Here is a 23552-nt window from a genome sequence, read left to right on the forward strand (position 1 = left end):
CAAGGGACTAAGTAGTAGAAATGCATGTGATAGGACATAAGTCAAGATTGTTACTAATACTAAGTTGGCTACATTTTGAACTCTTACAAATTCTGAAAGGTATTCTCCCTCTTATATTGACAACAATTTGAGTTATAGACATGCAATAATATCAAGCACACACTACAAATTTTATTTATCTTTTACAAAACTGTTCTATTAACTATTACTTATGCACTAAACTACTACTTTATAGGCTACAAAATTCTAAATCCATTCCCTATATTGATTTCCATTTCTATAAATTGACACAATCAGAACAAAAATGTCTAGCTAACAATCTATACATTGCAATGTCATAAAATATTTTGAATATTTGAAAAGGCTTGGGTCAACATACCTATTTTAGCAAGTAACCCTTCAATGTCTTTAACAGATCTCTCCAAATCAGAGAGAGGTGTTCAGGCCTGCTCGGTTAGAGTGTTTTTGCTCACCATACAACATCCCAAATTTAAGTCTCATCTAAGAATATCCTATAAACTACATCTACTAAATAACACTACATGCATACAAACCTGCTTTCTTATGGTTTGATATTATGTATTCTCTTTCTTTAATTGCAAATTTTTCCTGTTTGTAATCTTCCTTTAAAGCTGATATTGTTTTCCTGGATTGCTTGAGAATTTTCTATACACTTTCAGATACAATTCAAAAAGGGGATCTTCCAAAACTAAGTTACTACACAGTGACACACAATCCTCCCTTAATATATGACCATTCAATAATTAGAAAACTCAAATAATAAATGTCTTCTAATGACATTAAAAAACAAAAACTATATAAAATTGCCTTTTTAGCATTACACTAACTATCTTGAGCTCCAATAGATCATACACCTCTACCATAGGTGGAAATTGTCATTAATTGTTGCAAATCAATTTTTATGCAAGCAAAAATGAAGATGGAACAGTCATATATCATCTAAAACATCATTTAGAATGATTTTGTACTTGCAGAGTTGAGTAAAATGTGATTTATAATAGTGAGAAAGAAACAATCCTCAATGTATCTTTGTCTCAAAGATAAAGTAATATTTTTGTAAGTCAGATTACCTAATTGGTGCAATTGAACAATTCATTTTGTTGGAAGCTACCAAAGAACTTAAACAAAAAAGAGAGCATAATAGTTGAATATAATTGTCCTACAATGTTGTCATTTTGTCACTATCACTCTTATTCCAATGGTTCATGCCTCCTTCAAGAACTCTCTTAGGATAAATATGAAGATCTCAATAACCTTGAAGCCCATGAAACTCAGAAACCATCTAAACAGTTTTGATCACATTCACATTATCCATGAGCAATGGAGCACACAACTTCATAGAAACTAAACAATAAATCAATACAAGATTTGAGGATTGTACTTCTATAGTTGTTATGAAGTAGTTTATATATGCGAAAGAGAGGGACTTCCAAAAATTGTCACTGATCACAAATTGGAAAATCAAAACAACTTTCTACACAACTACTCCCCACACATCATGTTCGGTACCAGAATACAAGATTTGAAGAAAATGTTTAGTATTAAATCTTATTCATCTATTCTACAATTCTTAGTGTTTTAAGAAATAGCTTACAGTGGGCATATGTCTCCAAGAAAAGTGCAAATGAAATTTAATAAATAAGAGCAGTAACTATAAAGATGATAATGCATTTCCAAAAAAAATTGATTTTGAGCACACAATAATCCAAGTTTTATCAAACATCAAGAACTCAAGGCATTCATCCATGGTCAAAAATTAACAATGGAGAAGCTAGCCAAAAAAAATTTGACACTTCATTGTTACAAAAAACAATTTTGTCTTTCAAGTATTTTCCTACCAAGCAAAGGATGGGATTGCCATCTCTACTTCAAATTTTCATTATAGTTGAAGAATTAATAAAGGATAAGCGAACAAAAAAATTTTGAGGCTTTAATGGAATAGAAAACTATTTCACTATTTCAAGACTTTTACCAAGTAAAGTATGTGCTTACAAAATTCTAGATTTGTGAAGCTTGCTAAAAAAAAGTCTATTATCATCCATTAGTATGAATTCAATATTTGGACATAGATCCAAATGGGTGAGAGAAAATCTAAGCCTCAAAAGGGATAGGGCCTTACAGAGAGAATACAGGTGTCCAGTGAACTAAACTTTAAGATATAACCAGTGATATCAGAAATATAAATTTTCCACAGCTTTATCCTTGCACTTAAATATATGCTAACCCTGAACCTAAACATCATCTATAAAACAACTTTGTGACCTGAAAGAATTAACAGTGGCTCTTTTTTTTAAATTGCGATGAGTAGAAGAGAAAGAGAAAACGTAAAGGCATTGAATAGCTTTGGAATCCGCCTCTGCAACTTTCTGATAGATAACAAACTTGGAATGATATCTAATGACTAGATTTATTTATATATGAATACAGTCCTTATTCTGCTGCTAAATTGGACAATGGAGGCTTTGGCTTGAAGAGGCATAATTAGTAATATAGTTTTGGCCTATTTTGCACTGAAATTATTCCAAAGTGGGGTATAAGGACAACATGACCAATCAAGGAAGTGGCCATGGAACCCTATACAATTATCTTCAAACAGGCCAAGATTGGGATAGAGCGATCTTAGCTAGCAAAAAGTATAGTGCAGTTGATGTTGCACCCACTTGCTATACCAAATCTTCTAATTCAAAACTAATGGATAGTGAGGCAACTGCGACAAACAAAAAATTACCCCCCACAGAAAATATCAAATCTGTTGAGCCCCGTGATTGTAAAGTTGCCATTAGATTAAGCATTCATGGCCACACACTTTCTTTGCAGTCACCAACAATAGGATAATACTAGAACTACAAGGTGGTTGATTCTTACCTCCTTCTCCTCTCCTGTTGACCCTGCACCAAACTCCTGCCCACTGTAGTCACCGTGCACGCAAAAAAAATAATTTAACACTGCCGTGACCTTTTATTATCACATATGTTCTGAAGGTCAAAATTTTGACCATATCGGGCTCATTTTTTCAAAAAAAATGAAAATAGGCCTTTGGTTGAAAATTTTGGTCGAAAATTGAGGCCTAATGTACTAGTGACAAATTCCATCTTTCAATCCATAACTTGACATTTCATATATATGAAATTCAATGTCAAGTCATCTTGAATATAGGTTAACAAATAAACAAATAACATCCACTAAGTCAACTTGAATAAGCCAAATAATAAAGAAAGTTATATTATTGCACATCGGTGTACACTGAGACTGGGTCACTCGGTTACCACTAAGTTCCCAAGTAATTGACCTGACTCGATTTAAACTGAACCCCTTTGGTAACCAACCTGACTTGATTTGCACTAGAATCCCTTCGATGAATGACCTAGCTCAGTTAAAATTGATCACTGAACTTGTCTTCTTCTTTGAACTTTTGCTCGACTGATATTGGAGTTTTATGAGCTTGGCTACAACTAACAATGCTCAAGTAGAGTATAACATTTATGTGACATCAATGATAATAAAAAATTGAATAATTGTTAGTCACAAAACTTACAAGGATTTCTTGTATGCTTCTTAGTCTTGGAGGAAGACTCGCCAACATAGAAGATTTACCCTTCAAAGTGGGTTTTTGAGCATTTTATTTAGGAGTAGGCTTGGAGGGAGTCTTGCTTCTTGTTGAATCTATATTGGTCTTCAACTTCCCTGTAGATGTCTAATAAACCAATGCTTGTGTCTTTGAACTTGTAATAGTATCCAACTATGTAAGCTTGGATTGCTCTCTATTCAACTAATCACAAAATACCCCAAAAGTGGGCATGGTAAATCTAGGACCTAAAGCATCCATAGTGGAATGGAAGGTAGAAGAGAAAATCTGAAAGTTTCCTCGAAGCTTTGATAGAATCACATAAAATGCACTACTTATTCGTCTTCTCTTTCCTACATCCTTGTAACAAATTTCTTTGTTGTTTGAACCTCATGAGAAAGTACTCAATAGAGGGAAAAACATCTAGTACAAGTGAAGTAATCTTTGCATCAATATGAGGTGCTCTAAACTCATTGATGGTACCAAACAAGTTCTTGAACTTGTCCCATATTTCTTGAGGAGCGGAACACTCATCAAGATGAAACTTTAAGTTGTCTGAAACACTCAAAGAAATTAGACCCATGGCTTCATCGATCTTATTCCTATGCTACAAAGTCTAATATTGACCTAAAATACTAGCTAGACTATATCAAAACAAGACCACAAACCCTTTGAACAAAGAAGCTGTTGCATAGTAGATTCCCATGTGTAATAGTTATGTAGGTTTAGAAGTACTATACAAGAAGAAGTATTGATCATTATATTAATAAAGTGTTTTGAAGTTTTTTGATATACTCATGTTGTAATAGAAAATAATGAAAAAAATCCTGCATAATGCAAAAAATCAAATCCTATCTTGTAGAAGGAATGTGTATTCAAGAATAGAGAAACAAAGATTCAGTTGAGTATCATAAATACCTGGTAAAAAATTCTAGTGAAATGATAGAGAATCTAGCAAGTGGTTGAGAAAAAATTTCTAGTGCTGCTTTCAGATTAGAAAATGGAGCTCAAACAAGAAAGTTATGCCCCACAGAAGATAGAAACATCATCAAACAATGAGAAAAAAAAAAGGTACCAAATTGAAATAAATCCAAAAAATACCTTCACCATCATGTTTTTCTTGGAATCAGCTTTCTATTGCTTTTTTTGGATCCAAAAAATGTCTATGTATGCTCAAGTTAGAGCCAAAAGCTGACAGGGCCTACATATAGCAAAAAAAAATTCCAAAAATCCAAAAAAACTAGAAGGGGCTGAAATTTGGCCCCTGACCCCCCACATGATTGTGGGTTGGGTGGTGGTGGTCTGTTGGTTGCACGCGAACAGAGAATTGGTGGTGGAACTAGTGGAGGAGAGGTGGCAGTAGGCTAGTGGTGGTGGCTAGAGAGAAGTGACAGTTGCAGTTTTATAAACCGATTGTGGCGATTTTTTTAAACCACTATGGTGTTTTGAATAAATCATTGCAGTTTTTTTAAACTACCAAGCATTTTTAAAAATGTATTTTCTATTATTCAAGATTACAATTTTTTTAATTTGCATGACTCAGATTGTGTGCTAGAGGTTGTACAACCCTAGTATGCAAATTTTCTTTTGTCTCCCCAGTCAATGTTGTCCAAAATCAACAAAGTTTATATGAAAATAAGGGTTTTGACATCTTTTGAATCCAACTGCAAGGTCTATTTGGCCTCAAATTGCTCCAAAATTCAGAGAGCCCCCTATTTTTATTAAAACAAATACCAAAAATAGTCATATTTGTTCCAACAACCCTCGTTCTCGCTTCCTTCAAAAATTGAACAAGCTACAACAGATCTGACTCTGATACCATGAAGGATTTGAGTAATACAAATCTAGAAAACCTGAAGAACACCTGTATGCAAGAACCTGTCATAGAGAAGAAAAGACAAAGAAGAGACAAGGGTTTTGCTCTGAGAATATGGTAAATCATATTATTAGACTAAAAGAATGAATGAAATTTACAATTGATCAATCCTTATAGAAGGAGTTCATAAAACCTAAAAGGGAAACCCTAAGAGGTAAATGACATTTAATATTTAACATTTAATTATTAAATAGGAATGCATGTGTATAAAGGGAAATCTTAAGAAGAGAGTAAAGGTAATTTAATAAATGAAATTAAATTAACCCTTTACTCTAATAGTGTTCTATGCTTATTAAGTTGGATATGGCCAAGGCCTATGATAGAGTTAAATGGAGTTTCTTGAGGAATATTTTTCTTTCCTTTGGCTTTACCCCAAAGTGGGTAAGTCATACTATTAGATGTCTTACTACTACATCTTTATTTGTTCTTCTTAATGGCCAACCTTCTGAGCTATTTGATGCCTCTAGGAGTCTATGCCAAGGTGATCCTCTCTCCCCCTACCTTTTTATTATTATGGCACATTGCCTAGAAAGATTCATCAAATATATAGTTTTTCAAAATTCTATTCATGGTTGGTATGGGATAATGGGTTACCTTCTCTTTCTCACCTTCAATTTGCTGATGATATTTCTCTTATAGGTATTGCTTGGGTCTAGGAAGCTGAGGCTATTTGACATACTCTTGACATCTATTTGGAAGCATTAGGAAAGAAAATTAATGAGCATAAGTCCTTTTAACACTCCTAAACCTATTCAAAGGAGGATTGCTAATATCCTACTATTTCATATTGGGTCACTCCCTTTGACTTATCTTAGCATTCCTAATGTTGTTTCTAGGCAGCAATGACTCTTTTGCCCAAATTTTCTTAACAACTTTTAGGAGAAGAAAAATAATTAGACTCATAGATGGATTTCTACTATCGCTTGGGTTACTCTTCTTCAATTTTTTGTTCAAGCTCTTCCTATTTATAGGAGCATGGTTGAGGAGGCTCATGTTTACTTTCTCAAGGAGTTTGATGATCTTTCTTGGCAGTTTCTTTGGAGTGGTAATTTGGTTGATTCTAAATGGAGTTTAATAAGAAAGGAGACTATTTCTAAGCCTAAGAAGGAGGGAGGTCTTGGTTTGTGCTCTATTATGTTAAGTAGCCAAGCTTTGGATTCTTTACTTTATTGGTGATGGTGCTTTGGTCAAAATTGACTTTGGGTCTATATAATCAGTTAGAAGTATTTTAGGGGTGTTAATTTTCATTATATTTCCTCACTTTCTTTAGAAGGTTATGGCTCTATGGTGTGGTAGACTCTTAAGAGTGGTGCTCAGTAATTTAAGAGGGGCCTTTCCGGAATATGTAAAGGAGGATCTAAGGCTTTTTTTGGTTTGATGCTTAGGATGGTAAACCTCTTATCTTGTCTTTGTACCCTCATCTTTAGACTCTCAGTAATTCTTTTATTGTTGTTGGATGGGATAAGGTATTTCACTATAAGACGCCTTACCACTTAGGCCTTGTTGTTGGCTTTAGATGGAAGGACTCTTCAAATTGGCTGCCTGGTGGCTTAAAGGAGGACCATCATGGACTATTAAGGATTTTGGCTTCTAGGGAGTGTTTCTCTTTGTTGGGCCTCAATATTTTGGCTTGGGGTGGTGCTCCATTTGGTAAATACTATGTTTATGTTGGATAGTAGGAGCTTACTAAAGAATTGTTTGGATATGTTGTGGTGCCTTGGTGGAAACCAATATGGAATAAATTTTCTTGGTCCAAATGTAATTTCTTCATGTGGTTGGTTGCTCATAATTGGGCTCTTACATGGGATAATATTTTGTAAACATAGATTTTTGGGCCCCTCATTCTATGTGTTGTGTGGTAATGGATAAGAGTATGCCTCCCATCATTTCTTCCATTGTTCCTACTCTACTTAGATTAGGCACCTTTGGTGGAATGCTTAGGGTTGTCATTGTAGGTATAATTCCTCCTCGTCTTCTTTCTAGGATTGCTTGGGGAGCTCCCCCACTAAAGCCTTTCTTCTTCAAGTTACATGGGTTGTTGGTCCTCATTTATTCTTTAGCATATTTGGCTGGAGAGGAACATATGAATATTTCAAGATGTCTAGACTAGAGCTATGCAAGTCTGGTGGAAGATCTCCATCCCTCTACATGAAATAATATAGGCAAAGTGTGTGTTAGGTGGGAGCATGGCTCCAAGTGACCTTAGCATTTGTAATCATCTCAATCTTCATCTTTAGAGAGGGGTCTCAAGGGCTATAGGTCAATGGTTCCATGGTCTTCCTAGACATCATAACTGATAAATGAAGAGTCGAGTGAATTGTGAGAGGCATTGGACTCCTCCTCCACTTGGAATTCTTAAAGTCAACATTGATGGTTCTTCCCTGGGGAACCCAGGTCCTACCGGCATTGGGGGGAGTAGTTCATTGTAGTTCTAGTGATGTCTAATTTATTTTATCGATGCATAAGGGTTTTCATACTAACAATCTTATAGAGGTGTTGGCCATCTTACATGTTGTGGAACAATGTTGTTTTAGGGGATGGTGTAGGATTACCTGTGAGCTTGACTCCCAAGTGGTTGTGAAATTTCTCAATTTGTAGGCAATTGAGGATGTAGTGAGCCCTTGACTTTAGTTTTTAATCATACTCTTCTCTTTTATAGTACTTTGGATTTTGTTTCTTTTACTTACATCCCTTGGGAGTGAAATACAGTTGCAGATTGCTCGGCTAAATGGGCTTTTGATCATGCACAAGATTGAATGTTGCAAATAGGGGGTAGTTACCCCCCTAAATTATCTTCTGAATTTGATGGCATTGTTGACCAGGATAGAGCTCCTTGCTAAGCTCTCCCTTTTCTCTATCTTCTTGTCTTCATAATTTTTACCCCTCTTTTACTCAACATACAAATTGGAAGAGGAAGAAGAGGAAAAAACAAGATTTGAAAATGCGATAAAATCATGGAAATGATGAAGACAAATTTTATTCAAGTATTGATTATGAATTAGATTTGTTCAGGGAAATGTGTAGCCTAAAACAAGAAAGTCACATAGTGAGAGAATATACAAAAGAATTTCACAAAATTCTAATCTAAACAAGTCATTCTAAAGCAATTGGAGACAAGATAACTTGTTACATCAATGGGATTAGACCACACATTTCAAAAGAGTTAGGTTTGATAAGGATTTATATTGTGGAACATGTGTACTAATTTTCCTTGACGCTTGAAGAGAGATTGAACAAGAAATTTGAGAACAAGTAAAGAAGAAGAGGCCAAGATGAAAAGAAAGAGGGAAGATCAAACGAAGATTGGGGTGAGGATTTAAGCTTAGGAAAAAAATATGAGGACCAAGACAAAAGTAAAAAAACAAAGACACGAGGATTCACATGGTTCATGAGATTGAAGTTCAAGAGGTAAAGGAAGATCGAGTAGAGGGAAGAGGTAAGGAATAAATTTGATTATTTTACTTAAGAGGATGACACTAGAGCTTATAGTCTTCCAAAATTTCCTAGTGCATATTAGTGGAACTTGGACTATGTGAAAAGAGAAAAAGAAAGGAATGGTGAAGGATAGGAGGGATGCCAAATTGTAGAGAAAACTAATAAAGCATATTCAAATAAATAAGAGAAATGGATTTAGAAGAAACACAAAACTTATAAATCTTTTTAAGTTTCACTAATGAAACATTTCAATCTATCATGGGTGTCTAATGCAAGACATAATTAATTTAAAATATTTGAATTACAGTTCACTTGTGTGTAGGAATTGAATAACGTTGTTATGAGAGGACTCTAAAATTAATAAAGAAGTAATGGTGTTGTTTAGTGACACGTGAGAGAGGGGAGGGGAGATCGTAAAGATTTTGTTGCAGCTTCTCTTAGAGGACATGGTAGTATTTTGGAGGGTCAAGCATAAGTTTTTAATGGGGAGTTGGGGTAATTTTTTTGTTTCATTTTTGTAAGAGACCAAACCCAATGGAAATGTTGTAAACGAAGTCAATAGACTCTGTAATTTACAATTCGTAATGCATATTTGCTTTAAATGTCAACAAGGAAAATTGAATTTGTATAATTTGTTGTCTATTTTTATCTTTTTTTGTTACTATACATTTCACATTTATTTGAAATGCTAATTGCTAGAGGTTTGTGTGGGTAGGAACTCATTGCATCATTTATTAACGTTTCGTAGGACAAAAATATTAATATGTGACTAAATTGTTGATTTTATTTTCCTATTAATTTCTAGAGGTTAACATCGATGGTTTACTATAATAAGAGTTATATTTCTGTTGATGGAGAAATGGTCTTATGATGAATTTGGCATAATGACCTCATCAGATTTAAGCTTGTACAACTTGACAGAGAGCTAATTGTACTCATCGAGGTACTGTAAGATATATGTGTCAAGTTTTGGGTTGGATTGAACCAAATTGTAGATAGTTCTTCTCCAAATCTTCGAGCGTGAAATCATACCCTAAAAATTGTTTTAAAGTGTATTCAAAGTCTCAAATTTTTATCTATACATTGCTTCAAAAAGTTGGAGATGAAATTGGGACCAGAGGAGGCTAGATTTCTCATATTATCCCACACTATCATAATCTGTTGTGGCTTGGTCACTATTGCTTGTCTTGAAATCTATCTAGAAACTATGATATCAAGCATCCACTATATTTCCATGAATTTTGCCTTCAAGTTCAAAACGGGAATGGATATCTGTGTGTCAAACCAGATAGTACTTAAATCAATGGGGCCAGTCATAGAGATGGAACTTGTAGACTAGCCCATTAGCTATTAGAATGTATCTGACATCTAAGTTACGAGCTTTTAGTTCAAAATCCATGCAGTTTTTTTGTAATTGAAGTAGATCAATCTTATAAGTATGCTTGCGAAGCTGCCAAATGTTGCCGTGACAATTTCTTTTTATTTTTAAATTTTAAGATTACAAGAGAATAGAAGGCACTAAAATGAAGGTGAGGCCCTTTGTTTTATGAAGAAAACAGTTTGCTCCTCACATCTTCCTTGAGCAGAAGTGATTGATCTCATAGTTTTATTGCTGGAAGTGCTACATCTCAGACAACAAATGTTTATAGATTCTCAGTTGCACAAAATAATGTGTACAGAGAAGTTATTCAATCAAAGGAAACCAACATAAAACAACAACTCGACCAAGAGTGTAGATAATTTTCTTGAAGTGTGTAAGAGCAGGAAATACAAAATCATGGTAATATGTTAATCCTAAGTACAAACGTGTCGAAGCAAATCCCACTTCCATTTTGACAATTTGTGAGGGATTTAAAAGTCAAAACCAATCTGATTAGAGAAAGCAACCCTCAGGCTACAAGACCAATGTCAGCTAAGGAGGAGGTTCGTAATCATCATGGACCCATACATCAGTGGAATTGGTGCGGTGTTTAGGAAGAGGCACACGGGAGCAGGAGCAACAACGGGAGCTACCAAAGACCAGCAAGAACCATGCCTCGGGAGGAGGAGAAACCGAATGCCAACCACCTCCAAAACCACCACTGGGTGACCTTGTGTTCCCCAGCCTCATTTTTTTTTAAATATGTAAATTTATATTTAAATTAATAGGAATGGACCATTCATAAAAAAAATAACAAACAATCTGATCATTGTCATCATGACAATGATTTGAAAACCTATTCATCGGATTTATCTTTTGAAATATGCAGTTGTCACAAAAAAATAAATTCTTACAAATACATTTATCAATACTATACAATAACTAACTCTGATTTTCATTTAAAAATGCACGATATCTTCAAAAATAGAGTTTATTGTTTCTGACCAATCTGTGGTCATAGATTAATTTCAGGGAAGCATTTAAAAAGTTCTCGTAAACTGCATTGAGTAATTTGCAAGATAATGTACAAATTCCAGCATCTCACAAACTGGTTTGAGTCTGAACCTAGATCTAGACACTTGGTAAGAAAGATAAAATAAATTGGTTTACTTTTAAACGGGTCATTTGCTATGATAAAGTATATCACAGTTGTACATTTAGCCAAAGGTGGGGGAGTACATAATGTATATACTAGAAGCTAGTTGCAAAGGCAAAAGGAAAATAAAGGTGGTACTTTTTGCATTCAGAATAAAATGGATATAAGTTCTTCCTGTGTGTGCAAATTACTTGGTTATGTGGACTTCTCCAGTAGGCCTCTTGTATGTATACCATTCCGCAATAACAACAAAGGCTAGCAAGTTGATAAAGGTAAGGATGGCCAGAAGCTAAAAGAAGTAATCTAAATGACCATTGTTTAAGTTATCGTCAGGAATCCATCCATTCTTTCCATACCTGGTTGTAACGCTAACTACAATAGTTACCAGCAGACTGCTCAAGTAATTCCCCAAGGCCACAGTTGTAAGTGAAAGTGCAGTGCATAAGCTCCGCATAGCATCAGGAGTTTGGTCATAGAAGAAATCAATTTGTCCAATTAAGGTAAAAACTTCAGCAGCACCTATTAAGAAGTACTTAGGAATTTGCCAAAAGATGCTTATGTCAACACTCTGCTTTTCATCCTTGAAAAACTCGTTTTCTCTTGCCAATTCAAGCATCTTGATTTCAACAATGGCAGTAACCACCATTGAAAAAATGGAGATGACCAAGCCAATGCCCATATGTTGTAGTTGAGTAAAGCCCCTTGTATGGCCTGTATACTTACGTGCAAATGGTACTTTTATACGGTCATAAATTGGAACCCACAATATGACACTAAGTGTATCAAAAAGGCCTAATGCTGCAGATGGAATTTTAAAATGAGGTCCCATTTGAACATCCATGACCTGCCCTAGCAAAACAAACAAATTACTCATCTGACTGTAGACAGCAGCAAATATGATCCCAGTTGCCCAAATTGGCAAAATGCGAATAATTGACTTGAACTACTCAACTTGGGTCACAGTGCAGAGACGCCATGGATTGATGGGACCAGAGTGATTTTTATCACTCGGTGTTTCTATTGCAGCTTTGTCAAAGACCCTGCAGAAATTCATTGTCAGTTAATTTATATTCCAATGTATATCTTGCAGCAAAAGGATATTGAGAGAAATTAGTAATCTTACAGGAACTGAGGAATGTATCTGTATGAGCAAGTTTGCTGCTCCCTTGAATGACCGATTCTTTGTCTTGAACTTCATATAACAAAGACTTTTCATCTGGAACCTTCTCGTGCCATTTTCTAAATGATTTAACTATCACCTAAGAGATCCGAATCAGGGGACTTCCTCCTGGTTTTTGATGTGGGTATAAAGAGGTGCCTATTAAGAAACTACAGATTGCTATTCCCATGGCCGCAGCAGCAATTCCAAACCCTACTCCCCACCCAATATTCAGCTAGATTCAAATAATAACACTAGAAGCTATGAGAGCACCAATGTTAATTGAAAGATAAAACCAGTTAAAAAATGAACTCTTTTTCTTCTTTTCTGCCTCGTCAGTCTCAAATGATGAGACGCAAGGCCTAATACCACCAGTTCCTAGTGCAATGAGGTAAAGTGAGAGGAAGAAAACACCAAGTTGGGTTTTTGAGGCATGGAAATCATCTCCTCCTTTGCAGTGAGTCTTAAAGTCAGCCATAGTAGCAGTTAATGTCAATAATGCCATTCGCTACAAACAGTTGCCTTTTATTAAGCTCAATAATATCAGATTTCTACAATTCACTAGAAGAGGGGTAAAATTTTTAATATCAGATTTCTACAATTCACTAGAAGAGGGGTAAAATTTTTATTGAAAACGAAAGAGAACAGAACAAAACAAGAAACAAAGAGAGTTACAGAGCTTTATCCTGGTCAACAAGTTGAACCAGCTTCTGAGATAAATTAAGGGGAAGCATCGTACGATCAAAAATGTTCCAAGGTGGCCCATGCTTGGAGGCCCATTTAGCCAAACAGTCAGCCACACCATTCCACTTGTGAAGAATATGCATAAAGGACACAGAATCCAAATAAGTACTAATAATTGTGTATATTTTATTATTATCAATATTTAGGATCACATTCTGTGATTCATCATCAGAATCACAGAGCATAATTCTTTTCTCATCTCAATGATGGATCAAGGAATGTGATTGATGTTAGAAACATACACAATCAAATCTAGAAACAAAATTTGATACTCTATTAAATTAGGAAATTTTTTTGAGAGCTTAAACTTAGAGTGAGGAGTAAAAGGTAGCTTTATGAATACAAATGGAAATACAAAAGTGCAAGGAAATACACTATAGAGAAAATAACAATTGTCCAGTATCTCCCCAGATATGAATCAGCCAGAAAGGCCCCAATCAAAGGTTTTGTGTAACAGGTTTCAGACCAGTTACTGTTGGCTTTTGTTGCTGAAGAATTGTCAAAAAGGAATTTAGTTGTAAAAAAGATGGACATATTTGAAGCCATTCCATAGTATGCCAATCTCTCGGAGCATTCATTTCCTGTCAGAACAGTAAGCTAATAACCTTTGAGTGACAAGACTACACAGTTGAAAACATTATGTTGCTGGATTCCGGTTCGAAGTTTATACCCAGTATGAATGGGCATGCCTTTCATGATTTGCTCTTGATGGCAGGATTTCCATGAAAGTCCATAGAGCCATCCTGAGTATAGTCCTCGTCCGAATGCACCCTTGATGTCTTTCCCAGTGAGAAACAACCAATTGTTTTCCTTGACCTTTCCTCTTGAATTTCACCCTAAGAGGGTTAAGAATATTCAGAAATCCACGACACGTTAGAAGAACATTTTTTTGTTGATTTAAGATATAGCATTTGTTATAAATACATCATTACAGGTAAAGAGCAATAGATTTCATATTTACCCAGTTCATTTATAATCGTAATGATACCAAATTTATGTCCGAGCTTAAGTGAGGTAATTGAAATGTGCTATCGTTCGCTTATTTGCAATGAATACCGCCATTGATGAAGATTTGCATATTTTTGAAGAGGTACCATGCTGGATTATGACATTAATAAAGTGATAAAATAATAAAATAGATATTTGTTTTATGTTTCGTGATGGTTGTTAGTTTGAAGATGTTATATATATATATATATGCTTTTGTTGTGTTGAAGGTAGGTGAGACTTTGAATTGTAAACTGTAAATTTTAAGGGCAATTATGACAGCAGTAGCTCTGAGGATTGTAACTATTTTTTCTGAACAATAAGAATATTTCTTTGGTATTTTGTTAAGACATTTAGGAATCAGAGGTAGTAGTTAAATCTATTCATTTATGGAATCCAGTCTAACTAGATAGGTCTAAAGATATTGTTAAAAATGCTAAGGTGGATTTTTCTGTTTCTATTGACTTTCAAAAAAGGTAAGATATTAGGTAAATTAATGTCAAGGTAGAGATTATTAGATATGATACTAGTAAAGCAATAAAAATAGGTTTTTCCTATGTTTAGTGATGTTTGTTATCTTGAAGATGATATATATAGAGAGAGAGAGGTGTATATATATATAGTTCTTAAGACAATGCAAATCTTTAAATTGCAAATTGTAAGAGCAATTATGATATCAGCAACTGTGACCACTGCATTTTTTAAAAAATAATAAGAATACTGATACCTTGCCATACAGATGTGTCCGGATATATATATATATATATATATATATATATATATATATATATATATATATATATATATATATATATAGTTCTTAAGACAGTGCAAATCTTTAAATTGCAAATTGTAAGAGCAATTATGATATCAGCAACTTTGACCACTGCATTTTTTTTAGAAATAATAAGAATACTGATACCTTGCCATACAGATGTGTCTGGATTGTTTTGTCAAAGTTTTACTATGTAAATCAATGTATGATATATCATTTTATTATTCTATTTCATTTCCTTGTAGTTCTTTGTAACTAAAGTGTACAGCAATATTTAATATTCTGAGTTCATGCTTCAGTTTCCAAACATAGGGGGAAGAAATGCTCACCAATAGATTGGACAGTCTAATAACTTTTTTTTGTCAAAAAAATGCAATTACATATATTGTTATTTTGAGTTGTATAGATACTATTTACTTTTCACTTGTAGGAACTATTTATTTTTCTGCTATAGTAATTTAAGCATGAATAACATATTGAAAAAGATAAATCTTACCTAAAAATCTTGAAACAAATTTTAACAGAATTAAAAAATAATAATAATGACTTAGAAATTAAAGGCAATGTCTCTTTGCCTCTTGAATTCAGAATAAAAAACCTTAATAGCTTGTTTACATCTTTTGCCCAACTATTTCACATGCATTTCCTCTGCTATCATCCCATTAAAGGTATTATCAGCCCATCTCCATTGGTTCCCGGTACGTTGAAATACTAATCAGAGAAAAAGATTGTAAAGAATTTCATAAATAGTTTAGAACGATTGGTATAGCCTAAAATTCTAGTGATGCCTTACTTTCACTTGAGCTATTCTGATTAATATCGTAGAACATTTTTCCACACAGCTCATTGGATAGCATTTGAAGTTTCCTCTCATATAAACCTAAGCCCTACATTTACAGTCCTAATTTTTTCAATATATAAATAAAAAATCATTACCAGGCAAAAATACACTTTCTTTTCTTTCTATGTCTAGACTTTAGGCTTGAATATCCAATTTCCAAGCCTTTTTCCGAAGGCCTTATTCATGCCTGCTGCCTTCTATCTGGTATCCATACCTTAAAGAGAACAAGATCTAAATGATTCTGGAACTATAGTCAAAATTGTGTATTTGCATTGGATATCATGGGCCTTTAAAGCTTGAGAATCATAGATTAAACCCAATAAAAACTATACTCATACATAGGAGACTGCAAATTTAAAACCTGTTGGTGAATGAATTGTACCTCGTTAAGACCATTTGCATGTGGTTGTTTGGAATCATTCAATGCTTTATCCTCTCCATTCCTTGCAGCCATCATTCATTACCATCTAATCCTTACTACAATTCCAATCCTTGTTTTATCATTTAAAAGAAACACACAAGATTTTCTCTTTAAAACGGTTTAAACAACTGGATAGCTTCGTTGCTGGCAGATCAACAGATGATGCCACCCATGAGGTGGATGCATTGATACATACCTCAATGGCATCGAGACCCCGGACTTTTGAATTGTGAAAAATGACTGATAGATCTTTATAGGAACTGACAAAATTACTAATAATTTTTTTGAAGTTTTTGAGTAAGTGTAATGTTCATCTATCCGAAAAATAATATTAAAGGAAAAGACAGCTGATCCTGAAAAACACCCTTAAATAAAAATTATGGAATTTTATGCAGAAAGGGCCTAATCATATATTTTTCATTTTTTATTTTCTAAAATCTCTTTCACCAAACATAAGCCAAGTCTCAATTCTCACTTGGTCTTAATTATTTGCCTTGTCAAAAGGTTTCTGACCATGAAAGACCTGTTGTCGGCCCCTGTTTATCAACACTCAGAAAAAGTCACAACCAAAACTTTTTTCATCTATTATAAAAAAATCAATCAAAATAAAGTTAAAAAATAGAATAGTAGATGTAAATAGAACTTCTTATGTCATACAAGGAATAACATGCGGTATTGTATGACATGAACTAGCTCTGTTAATCCTCACAGCAATCTCTTGTTAATCCTTAAAACAACTCACTGTTTTACAGTCAAACATGCTTAAGCAATTTAGTAAAACATTTCACTTCAAAATAGTCCTGGAAGATCTACTGTGTCTTTTTTCATTTAAAAATGTTTACAGAGTTCATACCCTGCTTCTAGAAGGTTTGCCATGATTATCGTCTGTCATGTTTGTGAAAAAAGAATTTTTATTAAACTTTGTGCACATTCTTATCTTGCTTAGATCTTCATTGTATTTTTCAGCAGCAGTTCTTGTAACTAACTTTGACTTTAGCCTTAAAACATTTCAAACATTCTTAATGTTTATTAAAAGTCGGTCTCAAATTCCATTTTCCTTAGCTTGTTCTTCCAGCTCATACTCGGTGAACATAACATTTCACTCAGTCAATACATCACTCGGTTAACACTAGACTTACTCAGTTAACATTGATCTTTTTAACTTTTCTTTGCTAACTGCCCAGTGACAACTATAGTCACTCAGTGAACACTTTCTTCCTTCTTTCACTTTGTTGGTCATTGTAGCTTGTATAGCCCATTACATTACAAGATTACATGATTGTAAAATAATCAAACCAACATTACATTATCACTGTCCAACTCACTCAAGTGCCCATTGAATACTATACAACTCAATACTTTGTCATCAACATACTTTCTTCAAATCATTTTCATCAATTAAATGATAGGACAATCTATTGAATTAGCATTATGTCTAATCAACTAAGACTTCATATCAATGACAACATAACAACTGATATGACTCTTTTACTTACATTCATAGCATTCTCAGATACATCATGAGTTCAAGCTAATTGTATTAATGTTCTTTAATGGATAATTATTGTTAACCCATGATTATGATTTTCAATTATATGATGGTTGACTCATCAACTAGGGTTTCTCTTGGGTATTGCCGTATTTTGTGCTCTTATACTAATGTGGCAATGCTTAGTAGGATTGAGGTCTTACAAATTCTTAGTTGCACAAAATAATGTGTATAGAAAAGTTTTTCTATCAAAGAAAACCAACATAAATAGTAGAGTGCATGGAAACTCAGCAACTTGGCCAAAAGGTAAGACAATTTTCTTGAAGTGTGTAAGAACAATAAATATAAAATCATGGTGATATGTTAATTCTAGGATTAAAAATTAAGCTTGGGAAAAATTTGTCAATTTGATTATTTAATACTTTTAGTTTAGGAATCAAGCTTCACTGTGCAATGTTTAAGCTATCCAGATCCTAGACAAAAACTTGCATCCACTTTGATAATATTTTGAATTAAAGTCAAAACCAATCTGATCGTTGCTATCATGCCAATGGTTTGAAAGCCTGTTCCTCAGATTTAAAGATGCATTTGTCTCCCCAAAAAAAAAAAAAAAATTCTTACGATCAATACTTACCAATAATATTCTAACTCTGGTTTTCATTTAAAAGTGCATGCTTATAAATATCTTAAAAACTAGAATTTATAGTTTCTGACCAATCTGTGATCATACAATAATTTCTGGCAAGTAGTAAACAAGTTCTCTAACACTCCATTGAGTAATTCGCAGATGATGTACAAATCCCAGCATGTCACAAACTGTTTTGATTGTACAATGTAAACTTACATCTAGACCATTTGGTAGGAAAGATAAAATAAGTCGGTTTACATTTAAACGGGTCATTTGCTATGATAAAGTATATCACAGTTGTACATTAAGCCAAAGATGGGGTAGTACATAATCTATATACTAGAAACTCGACGCAAAGACAAAAGGAAAATAAAGGCCACATGAGCTTTTCTGTTTCTATATGAAACTTTTTGCATTCAGAATGGATATAAGTTTTTCTTGTATGTGCAGATTACTTGGTAATGTGGACTTCTCCAGTAGGCCTCTTGTATGTATACCACTCAGCAATAACAATAAAGACTAGCAAGTTGATAAAGCTAAGGATGGCCAGAAGCCAAAAGAAGTAATCTACATGACCATTGTTTAAGTTATCTTCAGGAATCCAACCATTCTTTCCATGCCTGGCTGTAACGCTAACTACAATGGTTACTAGAAGACTGCTCAAGTAATTCCCCAGCGCCACAGTCGTAAGTGAAAGTGCACTGCATAAACTTCGCATGGCATCAGGAGCTTGGTCATAGAAGAAATCAAGTTGTCCAACGAAGGTGAAAACTTCTGCAGCACCTATCAAAAAGTACTGAGGAATTTGCCAAAAGATGCTCATGTCAACCCTCTGTTTTTCATCCTTGAAAAATTTGTGTTCTCTTGCCATCTCAAGCCTCTTGATTTCAACAATGGCAGCAACCACCATTGAAAAAATGGAGATGGCCAAGCCAATTCCCATACGTTGTAGTTGGGTAAAGCCCCTTGGATGACCTGTATACTTACGTGCAAATGGTACAATCATACGATCATAAACTGGAACCCACAAAATGACACTAAGTGTATCAAATAGGCCTAATGCCGCAGATGGAATTTTAAAATGAGGTCCCATTTGAACATTCATGACCTGCCCTAACAAAACAAACAAATTACTCATCTGACTGTAGACAGCAGCAAATATAATCCCTGTAGCCCAAATTGGCAGAAGGCGAATAATTGATTTGAACTCCTCAACTTGTGTCACAGTGCAGAGACTCCATGAATTGATAGTACCGGAGTGAACTTTATCACTTGGTGTCTCTGTTGCAGATTTGTCAAAGAACCTTCACCAATACATTGTCAGTTAACTTATATTCCATATATATCTTGCAAAAAAAACTTATATTCCATATATATATATATCTTACAGCAAAAACTTATATTCCATATACATACATACATATATACATATATATATCTTGCAGAAAAAGGATGTTAAGAAAAATTGATAATCTTACAAGAATGTATCTGTATGAGCAAGTTTCCTGCTCCCTTCAATGACCGACTCTTTGTCTTGAACTTCATATAACAAAGACTTTTCATCAGGAATCTTCTCATGCCATTTTCTAAATGATGCAACTATCACCTGAGCTATCCGAGTCAGGGGACTTCCTCCTGGTTTCTGATGTCGGTATAAAGGGGTGCCTATTAAGAAACTACAGATTGCTATTCCCATGGCCGCAGCAGGAACTCCAAACCCTACTCCCCACCCAATATTCAGCTGGATCCAAACAATAACACTAGAAGCTATGAGAGCACCAATGTTAATTGAAAGATAAAACCAGTTAAAAAATGAACTCTTTTTCTTCTTTTCTGCCTCGTCAGTCTCATCAAATTGGTCAGCCCCAAATGATGAGACGCAAGGTTTAATGCCACCAGTTCCTAGTGCAATAAGGTAAAGTGAGAGGAAGAAAACACCAAGTTGGGTTTTTGAGACATGGCAATCATCTCCTCCTTTGCAGTGAGGCTTAAGGTCAGGCACAGAAGCAGTTAATGTCAACAATGTCATTCCCTGCAAACAGTTCTCTTCTATTAAACTCAATAATAAAAGATTTCCACACTCTGGATTTGATTGTATATGTTTTTTACCATCAACATTTCAGATCGCATTCTATGATCCATCATCAGAATCACAGAACATGATCCTTCTCTCATCTTAATGATGGATCATGAAGTGTAGTCTCAAACATTGATGCTAAAAACATACACAATCAAATGCAGAAACAAAATTTGATATTCTATTAAGTTAGAAGTAGCTTTATGAATACAAATGGTAATAACTTACAAGGAAATACACTATAGAGAAAATAACAATTGTCCAGTATCTCCCCAGATATGAATCAGCCAGAAAGGCCCCAATCAAAGGTGTTATGTAACATGTTCCAGACCAGTTACTGTTGGCTTTTGTTGCTGAAGAATTGCCAAAATGGAATTTCGTTGTAAAAAAGATGGACATATTTGAAGCCATTCCATAGTATGCCAATCTCTCGGAGCATTCATTTCCTGTCAGAACAATAAGCTAATAACCTTTGAGTGACAAGATTACACAGTCGAAAATATTATGTTGCTGGATTCCAGTTTGAAAATTTTACCCAGTATGAATGGGCATGCCTTCCAGTTCCCTGATTTGCTCTTGATGGCAGGGTTTCCATGAAAGTCCATAGAGCCATCCTGAGTATAGTCCTCATCCGAATGCACCCTTGCTGTCTTGCCCAATGAGAAACAACTAAATGTTTTCCTTGACCTTTCCTCTTGAATTTCACTCTAAGAGCATTAAAATTTATCAGAAATCCACGACACATTAGAAGAATTTATTTTTGTTGATTTAAGATATAGCATTTGTTACAAATACAGCATTATAGGTAAAGAGCAATAGATTTCATATTCACCAACAACTTGTAAAAACACAAAAATAAGTCAGTTCATTCATCATTGTAATAATCCCAAAATTATGTCCGAACTTAAGTGAGGTAATTGAAATATGCCATCGTTCCCTTATTTGCGATGAATACCACCATTTGGTTTATTTGTGAAATTAATATTATAGACATTCAAATGATACTGAATTCAAAACTTCTAACAATTTCAATTGTAATAAAATGGACTAATTCTACTTAAGGCGGGATAAGATTTCTACAAAAACTCAAATTTTACCCTACAATGAAATGGACTCGTACTACCCCATTTTATCCTGGGGATGAACAGGGCAGGAAACCAAGAAATAAGAAGGAAATAAGTCATTTCAATTTAGGAATGACCTGGGGCTGATAGTGATTTGAACTGGATCTGGGTATGAATGGTTTGGGAGACAACATAGTTACAGGCTAAAAAATCACTCAGATTGTCCCCATAATTAACAAAGCAACAAGTTAACATCTTCACACCATACCTCATTGCCTAATACTACCATTTTATTTCAACCTCGTATGTCTGATCTTCTATTTTAACCTTCATCATCATAAACTGCAAATTAAACCATTCCTATAGTGCAAACTAAAATTAAGTTCAGTTCAGTTACTTTAAAACTCGGCAATTTCCTCTGAAATTTGCTTTGTTTTAAAGTCAAAAAGGAGGCTACAAATTGAAACTTGAGAATCATAAATTAAAACCCAATAAAACTATACTCATACATAGGTAACTGCAAATTTAAAACCTGTTGGTGAATGAATTGTACCTCGTTAAGACCATTTGCATGGGGTTGTTTGGAATCAGTCAATGCTTCATCCCCTCCATTCCTTGCAGCCATCATTCCAATCCTTGTGTTATCATTTCCAAGAAACTCACAAGATTTCCCCTTTAAAACGGTTTAAACAACTCGATAGCTTCGTTTCCAGCAGATCAACAAATGATGCCAATACAGAGGGTGGTCCATGAGGCGGATGTATTGATAATTTGATACATACCTCAATGGCATCGACATCCTGGGAAAATTCTATTTTGAATAGCGAAAAAGGATTGATAGATCTTTATAGAAACTGACAAATTATTTAGTAAATATTTTAAGTTTTTTAAGAAAGTGTAGTTTTTAAAGGTAAAGACAGCTGAGCCTGGAAAACACCCTTAAACAATAATAAATGGATTTTTTATGCAGAAAAGGTCTAATCATATATTTTTTATTCTCTAAAATCCCTTTCACCAAACTTAAGCCAAGTCTCACTTCTTACTTGATCTTAATTATTGGGCTTGTCAAAACGTTGCTAACCATGAAAGCCTTGTTTTCAGCCCTTGTTTATCAATACCCAGTAAAAATCACAACCAAAACTTTTTACAGCTATCATTAAAAAAAGTCAATCAAACTAATCAGATGTAAATAGAACTTTTTATGTCTTTCAAGGAATAACATACAGTATTGTATGACATGAACTAGCTCTGTTAATCCTCACAGCAATCTCTTGTTAATCCTTAAAACTACTCCGTCTTTTACAGTCAAACATGCTTAAGCCATTTGGTAAAACGTTTCACTTCAAAACGAGTCCTGGAAGATATCTACTGTATCATTTTTCATTTAAAAATGTTTAGAAAGTTCATACCCTGATTCTAGCAGGGTTGCCATGATTATCATCTGTCATGTCTCCTTTGTTTGTGAAAGCTGTATTTTAGAACCCAATCTTGCCATTAGCCGTCATGGATAGATAAATCTTTAAAAATTGAACTGAATATTCAGCTTCTAACGATGACTGATTAAAAATAATTTCTATGAAAAATAGTGTAATCACAGCATCTTATTTGGATTCATTGTGCGGTTGGAAAGGCTTGTGGAAAGCAAAATACTGTTTGTTTTACTTGAAATTAAGTGAGTTGTGTGTATGCACAATTTGAATCTGAATTATCAATTATTTAGGATAAAAAAGGTTGAATTTTCCCATTCTCTATTTGCCTTACCTATTAGAGAGGAAATATGGAAGAAGCCACGAATATTTTACCGCGAAATTCACGATTAGATGGATGAAAAAGCGTATCATTTTGGAGCAGGTTTAGAGCTATTGCAAAATTGCACAGTATGGTTTACAAGTTACAACTGTAATCGAGTCTTACGTTTAATGCATAGTACTATTCAAGATGGGTCAATGATAAT

At 34.3% G+C, this 23552-nt stretch overlaps 1 protein-coding gene and 1 pseudogene across 2 annotated transcripts; both read right to left on the reverse strand.

Moving 5' to 3' along the window:
• Positions 1-11296: 11296 nt before the first annotated feature.
• On the reverse strand, positions 11297-14378 carry LOC149544290 (protein NRT1/ PTR FAMILY 8.1-like; annotated as a pseudogene).
• Positions 14379-18575: 4197 nt separating this feature from the next.
• LOC149544291 (protein NRT1/ PTR FAMILY 8.1-like) lies at positions 18576-23234 on the reverse strand. Of its 2 annotated transcripts, XM_089798768.1 has the most exons (6): positions 23008-23234; positions 22152-22398; positions 21070-21241; positions 20763-20980; positions 19936-20489; positions 18576-19761 (listed from the first exon to the last, which is right to left on the reverse strand). In XM_089798768.1, exons 2-6 carry the CDS (start codon positions 22224-22226, stop codon positions 18909-18911), a joined length of 1872 nt encoding a protein of 623 aa, XP_089654894.1. In that variant the 5' UTR covers positions 22227-22398; positions 23008-23234; the 3' UTR covers positions 18576-18908. The 2 variants fall into 2 exon arrangements, with proteins under 2 accessions (XP_089654894.1, XP_089654895.1); XM_089798769.1 differs by lacking the exon at positions 22152-22398 and having other exon boundaries at positions 23008-23229.
• Between the last annotated feature and the right edge of the window lie 318 nt (positions 23235-23552).

The sequence above is a fragment of the Cupressus sempervirens genome, chromosome 8, assembly GCF_028749045.1.
Source record: "Cupressus sempervirens isolate cs-2001-9-10 chromosome 8, ASM2874904v1, whole genome shotgun sequence".
NCBI classification, from domain to species: Eukaryota; Viridiplantae; Streptophyta; class Pinopsida; order Cupressales; family Cupressaceae; genus Cupressus; species Cupressus sempervirens.

Coding starts and splice junctions, on each gene's coding strand:
- LOC149544291 (XM_089798768.1), bottom strand. CDS start 22,226: ATGATGGCTGCAAGGAATGGAGGGGATGAAGCATTGACTGATTCCAAA. Junction 21,242..22,151: donor ATGCAAATGGTCTTAACGAG/GTACAATTCATT, acceptor TAATGCTCTTAG/AGTGAAATTCAAGAGGAAAG. Junction 19,762..19,935: donor GCTCATACAGATACATTCTT/GTAAGATTATCA, acceptor GTATTGGTGAAG/GTTCTTTGACAAATCTGCAA.